Source organism: Hippopotamus amphibius, chromosome 12 (assembly GCF_030028045.1).
Source record: "Hippopotamus amphibius kiboko isolate mHipAmp2 chromosome 12, mHipAmp2.hap2, whole genome shotgun sequence".
NCBI classification, from domain to species: Eukaryota; Metazoa; Chordata; class Mammalia; order Artiodactyla; family Hippopotamidae; genus Hippopotamus; species Hippopotamus amphibius.
Genome location: NC_080197.1, coordinates 75052654 through 75058855, shown reverse-complemented (window position 1 = coordinate 75058855; position 6202 = coordinate 75052654). Strand labels below are relative to the sequence as shown.

The window sequence follows — 6202 nt, the reverse complement described above, 5'->3', positions numbered from 1 at the left end:
TGTGGTGGGATGAGTGCTGCAATCCTGGTTCTTGGCTGGAGCCCCAGAGACCATCTCAGATGTGCAGGGGCCCAGCCATTGCAGGAAGCGGGGGCAGGGGTGTTCATCCAGTGAGCACAGGCCAGGGACTTTCCAGCAATCCCCTCCCCTCCCCCAGCTGGGCTCTGTCCCCACCCCACCTTGAGCCCTCTTCTCTCTGCTCTTGTCCCATGGGAATTTTATTCTGAACGAGCCCTGGAGGTAGGGAGGTGACCAGAGGCTGGAGCTGGCCCTAACTCTGAACAGGCCCAACCCTTCCGGGCCATTTTCCAGGGCAGCAATTCTAGGACCCTAAGGGAGGGGCTGTGCTGTCTTCAGTTGTGCCCCCTAGCTTCTGTCCCCAGCCCTGCTGGACTGTAGGCAGAGGGTCCTTAGAGGCCTGTTGCCTTCACACCTACTGTCCCTTTCATGCCCTCGTGTCCCCCATCTTTCTAGCCCTTGGCCTTGTATCCTTCATCTGCTTCCCTTTTCTGGCCCTCTTCCTGCCTGTCCTTCCCAAAGCAGACATGGAGCCCAGGCCATTATTTAGAAGCTTCCCAGGCTCCCCAGCACTGGACAGAGGTCTCGCCCTGACCCATTCCTGTTCCCCAACATGTAGGCTGCAGGCATACGATGGCCAGGGCTCATTAGATGTCAGGCAATGTGGTCTGCTGAACTCCGTGTGGCTGGGGCTGTACCTTGGGCCTGGTTCTGCTGAGCCCATGAGGTTTCTCAAGAAGAAAGACAACGAAATGGACAAAAAGACTCTCCCAGGAGCTCTTGCTTAAATTCTTGAATCCAGTCACACTTTTTCCAGGATAGGGTTTCCACTAATGCTCCAATGCTCAAAGCTGAGTTATTTCTTAGAGGGAAAATAAGAGGCCAAATGAATGAAAGAGAGTGGGGATCCGCTATACTCAGGGCCCTTTCCCCTTTGCCTGTTTCTCTCATCTAGGAGGCCAGACTTTGAACTGCATTTGAGGTCACTCTTGCGCAGTGGAGTGTGAGAAAGAAAGGACTTTGGCCTGGGGGCTGCAAGTTATAGATTAACATGGGGTGGGGGGGAGGGGGTGCAGAGGGAGGGTGAGTGGCCTTAGAAAGGGACTGCTGACCTGGGACCATCTGGGCTTGAAGGGGAGTCTGGGGACCGCCATGGTCTGGGGGGGCCTCAGCTCCTCTCTGGCTATTTGACCTTCTTGAAGACCTGCTGGCACACTGCGTCCCTTGCCGTCATTTCCTGGGGACAGAGTAGGAAGGATGAGGACAGAGAAGGTTCTCACCAGTCGAGTCCCTTTCTCAAGGTCCCTGACCTCCCCTGGATCCTTCAGGATATATCAGCTAGAGCACTTGATGTATGGGGAATTGTATCCTTGTTCCAAACCCTCAGCTTCCCACCCCAGAGGAAGGAAGGTGACTGGGTCAGGGAGCTGAAGTGGCTAAGTCTCTGTGTCTCCGCTCATGATTTATAGACATGCCTCTGACTTGCAGCCAGGGCCCACCTTGGCCACTCGACTTCCTCTTTCCACTCTTCCCAGGGCTTCCGTTTTCCCTCCTCAGCTGCCTTCCTTGGAGGGAGACGGGGTACTTGATTTGGGCAAGGGGATTTGTCCCAGCTGGAGGCCCCGCTCCCAGACATCCCCCTTCGCAGCTGCTCTCCCAGCCCTCACCCCTGCTCACCAGATACAACGTTTCTCCCTCCAGCCAGTGTTTCCAGCCCCGGTTAGGGACCTCCCCTTCCTGCACACATACCAGCTTCTCCTCTTCCCAGGTGACTATGGTCTATGGGGAGAGCGGGAATAAAGGAAGACTGGGGGGAGCAGGACACCCCAAATGCATCCACCTCACTCTGGCTGGGCTGCCCCCCTTTGCATCACAGCAGAGGCTGTCTGGCTCCAGCCCCTCCCTTCTGAGTGATTCAGCAGGACTCCCCTCCCCCACTCCTGAAGGCCACTCAAGGGACCCTACAGTTTGTGACAGTGACCATGTGGGCAGAGCAGGGGTGAAGCAGGATCTTGGGGAGTGAAATTGGGAGTTAGGTGATGAAGAACAGGGAATTTGTCCTCTGACACTTCTGAGTGACTCGGAGGAGACTTTGGGAAAGAAGGGAGACTGGTTGGGAGCCAACCAGGGAATCTCGCATTCCAATCAGCATTATTAGGCCCCCCAGTAGGATAGCCGCCTCCCCCCAACAAGGAGCTCAGAATCTTACAGATTTTCTCTTTTTTTTTTTTTTTGGTCGTGCCGTGTGGATTTTGGGATCTTAGTTCTCCCACCAGGGATGGAACTCGGGCCCCTGGCAGTGAAAGCCTGGAATCCTAACCACTAGACCACCAGGGAAGTCCCAAGGAGCTCAGAGTCTTGATCAGATAGAGGAGCAGCGGTAGGTATCTGTGATACCAGGCAAGACTGTTGACAGTGGGAGTGGGGAGGGAAGAGTTGAGTCTTCAAGGCAGTGAGTTAATTAGATTGAAGATAACGTGAACTTCCTAGCAAGGAAAGAAACAGCATAGAGGTAAGAAAGAACAGTAGGTCTTTGTGAGGGGCTCTAACCCAGTATGTTTGTGGGGAGACCCTTGGATGCTGTGTGGAGTGTATCGACCTTACCTGGAATGTAACAGAGTGTCCCTGAAAGAGTTGAAGTCAGGGAGTGACGTGGTTTTACATTTTAGATTGACTCTTGTGGCTACAGTAGGCAGAGTGAATTAGAGGAGGGTGAAGACTGGGGACCAATTTGGGGTACCAGAAGAGACATGAGGGCCTGAAATAAGGTGGTAACAGACAGAAAGGCTAGGAAGGGACAGATGAGAGCCATGTAAACAAGTGATGCTCAGTAGAAATATAGTGGGTCCTAAATGCAGGCCACATATATAATTTAAAAAATTTCTAGTAGCCACATCAGAAAAGCAAAAAGACTGTGTGTTGAAGACCTGTGAAATAACCACCAATGTAGACCAAAGAAAATAAACTCATTTTTAAAGTGTTAAAAAAAAGCAAAAAGAAACAGGTGAAATTAATTTTAATAATATATTTTATTCGACTGAAAATATCCAAAATATTGTAAGTTCAGCATGTAATCAATATCAAATTTCTGAGATGTTTTACACTCTTTCTTGGTATTGTCTTTAAAATTCAGTGTGTATTTCACACTGATAACACATCTCAATTTGGACCAGTTACATTTCAAATGTTCAATATCTCTATATGGCTAGCAGCTACCATACTGGACAGCACAGAAAAGTTATACAGGCTTCTTGACCAATTACATGTGGTGCACGTGTGCAGGTGTGCGTGTGTGTGTGTGTGCTCGTGTGTTGGGAGCACAGAGGTAAGGGAACACAGGGTAATAACTGTGACTCCCAGGCTTTGGTCCTGTTGGTTGTTGCCATTGATGGAGACAGTAAGTATAAAATCAGGAATAGGTTTGTGTAGGAAGATAATGACTTTGGGCTTGACCTTGGGGCATACAGATGGAAACATTTTGCAGGCAGTTGAAACTTCACCCACCTCCCAGGGCAGTATATAGATGGTGTAGATGATTTAGCCCATGGATAGTATATAGACAAGAGAGAGAAAGTCAAGAACAAGATACTAGGGAAAAATCCCAGTTTAAGGGATTAATAGGGGAACTAGGATCTGCAAAGGAGGCCAAAAGGAACACTTAAGAAGCAGAAAGGACCGCACTGGAGTGGAGTTATAGAGGCTGAAGGAAAAGAGACTGTGGTGTCCACTGGGTCACAGGCTAGAGGGTGAGCACATGTTTGCTCATTGGCTGAGGGTGACCTGCCCCTTTTGCCCTTTGTCTGGTGCAGGGGAGAAACTGGAGGGAGTTGGGGGGGGTGGGTGACATCCTAGGGACTCCACAGCCTGCTGTGGTCATCATCTCCCTGGCTCTGGCAGGGAGCGGTCACTTCGTTTTGCCCCAATGTTGAGCCCCCTGCTCATCCATGCCCCCCGCCCCGCACCAGCCTGAGGAAAGGTACCTGGCACTTCCGTCCATCCACGATCCTCAGGTCCTCCTCAAACTCCACTCCCACCTCAAATTCCAGAATGTAGTTTCGGAAGGTGCTGAGGGTCTTCACTGTCATGCGGTTGCCCTGATGGTCAATCTCCTTGTCCGGCTTGAGCAGCAGCGCAATCTTCCGCAGAGCCATGCTGATGTCTGGGGCGGGGGGTGCTGTCTCTTAGCAAGGGTCCCCTTAGCCAGCTGGTCAGGGGCTCTCCCACCTGCAGCAGCAGCCTGGAGCTGGGAGCATCCCCTCGGCTGGGTCTGGGACTGTGGATTTACTCCCTCCTAACACTGCCCCTGGCTAGGAAAGGAGCCCAAGTCAGGTGCCAGCACCCCCACCCCCAGACTTTCCCCGATGTCCGACCCCCAGCATCCACCCGCCCCCCCACAATGGGACTGGAGGCAGGAAGAGAGAGGGGAGAAGGGGAGAGAAAGTGTTCAGGAGGAGTGAGGCCATTACTTAGAGCTTCTAAGTAGTCCTCCAAGTTCTTCTGTGAGACAAAGCGGTAGTAGCCGGTGAGGTTGGGGGCCATGGTCCAGGCTGGCCAAGGTGGAGTTCAAGATTTCAAGAGAGCAGAGGAGACAGGGTGAAGAGGGAGGGGGTGTCTTCTGACAGGTGGGTCTGGGAGCCTCTGGGCCAGCCTCCGCACACACAGAGGCAGCTTGAGTAAAGTCTGTGCTACCAGGGTTTTTATAGAGCTGGGGCCCTGTTGCAATAAAGAACTCCTGCCAGACTTCCTCCCTCCCTTTCCCCATGATGAGTGTGAGGCTGGTGTCTGCAGCCCCAGAGAGGGGCAGGGACTTGGCAAGGTTGCGTCTGACCTTGGCTTTTCCTGAGGAAGGAACCTGGACCAGGATCTGGGGCTGTCAGACAGGCAACCCTTGAGCCTTTCTGAAGGTCAGTTTTGGCTTCCAGCCCATTTCTGACAGGTTTGGGAACCATCCCTGAGACGCCAAGGGCAGCCTCCCCTGGGAGGGAGCTGATTTTGCTGGGTCGAGGGCGGCACTCTTCCAGACTCACTCAAGGATGAGTTCTAACAATATCCTGAGATCCTGGAGCGGAGTCTGGGATCCTGAAAGGTATGAGGAGGAGGAGGTGGGGAAAGAAGGGGGACAGCCAGCTGGCCGGGAGCCCCAGTGAAGAAAATCCTCTAGCACTGGCCCCCACAGCTCCCCCAGACAGCTTTGCTGAGCTGGGGCCCCGACACTGGCAGTCCAGACTCTGTCCTGTAGGACCATGAGGAGGAGGGCAGAGAAACTGCAGGGGGGCTGTCAGCAGCCTGAGGAGGTGCTGAGTTCAAAGTCTGGAGCAGAAGGTGAGGGAGGAGCTGGTTGGCTCTTCTGGAGAATTCTACACGCTTTGGCTTGGGAACCAGGGGGTTCCCTCTCCCTTTGGAGTCACTGATGATACCATCACCCACGCCCCGCCGGAGCCCTTGGACAGAACATGCTTACCAGATGTATTTCCATGGGGTGGGGAGAGCATGTGCCCCTCCCCTACTCCCTCCCCCACCACGCACCGACTTCTCTGCTTCTCAAACCTAACCCACTTCCCCTGCTTCAGAACCAGCTGGGCTGGCTTATCATGGTTTACGGTGGGAAATTTGGGGAGAGGGAGGCAGGGAGGGTAGGCAGTGGGAGAAATTCCACCTGGTGGTGAACTGTCCCGGCAGGTGCGGGGGGTGGGGAGGGAGGGTGAGCATACACATCTGGCTCTTCCCCGGTCCCTGAGCCCCATCCCTGGCCTTGCTGACCAACCCGTGGCTTCCTCAGAGACCCGGGGCTGGGAGTTGAAATGCCAGCATCTCTCGGGGGTCAGGTTGTGGGTTTTACTTCGCCGTTCCCAGGAGACCCCCAGCAGGGACTCGCGGATGGAATGGGCTATGAAAAGAGGTTAATGCAGAGTTGTGGTGGTGGTGGGGTGACGTGCACACTGTCCCTCCTCGCCTCCCTCAGGTCTCCTCTGACGTCTCCTCTCCCCACCCCCGGACTTCCAGCTTCTCGATTCTCCCCGCGTCCCTCTTTTTTCCCACCCCCTCCACGGCTTTCCAGCTTCCTCTCCAGCCCCCGCAGTTCCCTTGCTCCCCCAAATTGCAGTCAGGGGAAAAAGCCCTAACACACTCTCCCACCCCTGCTCCCGGGTCCCATTGGTTCCCTCCCCCCCTGCAGCACCTGGCC

The 6202-nt window shown here is 54.0% G+C and overlaps 1 protein-coding gene across 2 annotated transcripts; it reads right to left on the bottom strand.

Annotated features, from left to right (window-relative positions):
- Window positions 1–796: 796 nt before the first annotated feature.
- Window positions 797–4670, bottom strand: RBP5 (retinol binding protein 5). 2 transcript variants are annotated; one of them, XM_057703096.1, is made up of 4 exons: window positions 4485–4670; window positions 3999–4177; window positions 1696–1797; window positions 797–1255 (listed from the first exon to the last, which is right to left on the bottom strand). In XM_057703096.1, exons 1-4 carry the CDS (start codon window positions 4555–4557, stop codon window positions 1202–1204), a joined length of 408 nt encoding a protein of 135 aa, XP_057559079.1. In that variant the 5' UTR covers window positions 4558–4670; the 3' UTR covers window positions 797–1201. The 2 variants fall into 2 exon arrangements, with proteins under 2 accessions (XP_057559079.1, XP_057559080.1); XM_057703097.1 differs by lacking the exon at window positions 1696–1797 and having other exon boundaries at window positions 1058–1255.
- Window positions 4671–6202: the final 1532 nt, after the last annotated feature.

What these genes read in the sequence shown, in the direction of transcription:
- RBP5 (XM_057703096.1), bottom strand. Translation starts at nt 4,557, where the DNA reads ATGGCCCCCAACCTCACCGGCTACTACCGCTTTGTCTCACAGAAGAAC. An exon ending in GGACTACTTAGAAGCTCTAA is followed by an intron (nt 4,178 to 4,484) that starts GTAATGGCCTCA and finishes CCCCCGCCCCAG; the next exon opens with ACATCAGCATGGCTCTGCGG. An exon ending in AGGGAGAAACGTTGTATCTG is followed by an intron (nt 1,256 to 1,695) that starts GTGAGCAGGGGT and finishes CTCTGTCCCCAG; the next exon opens with GAAATGACGGCAAGGGACGC.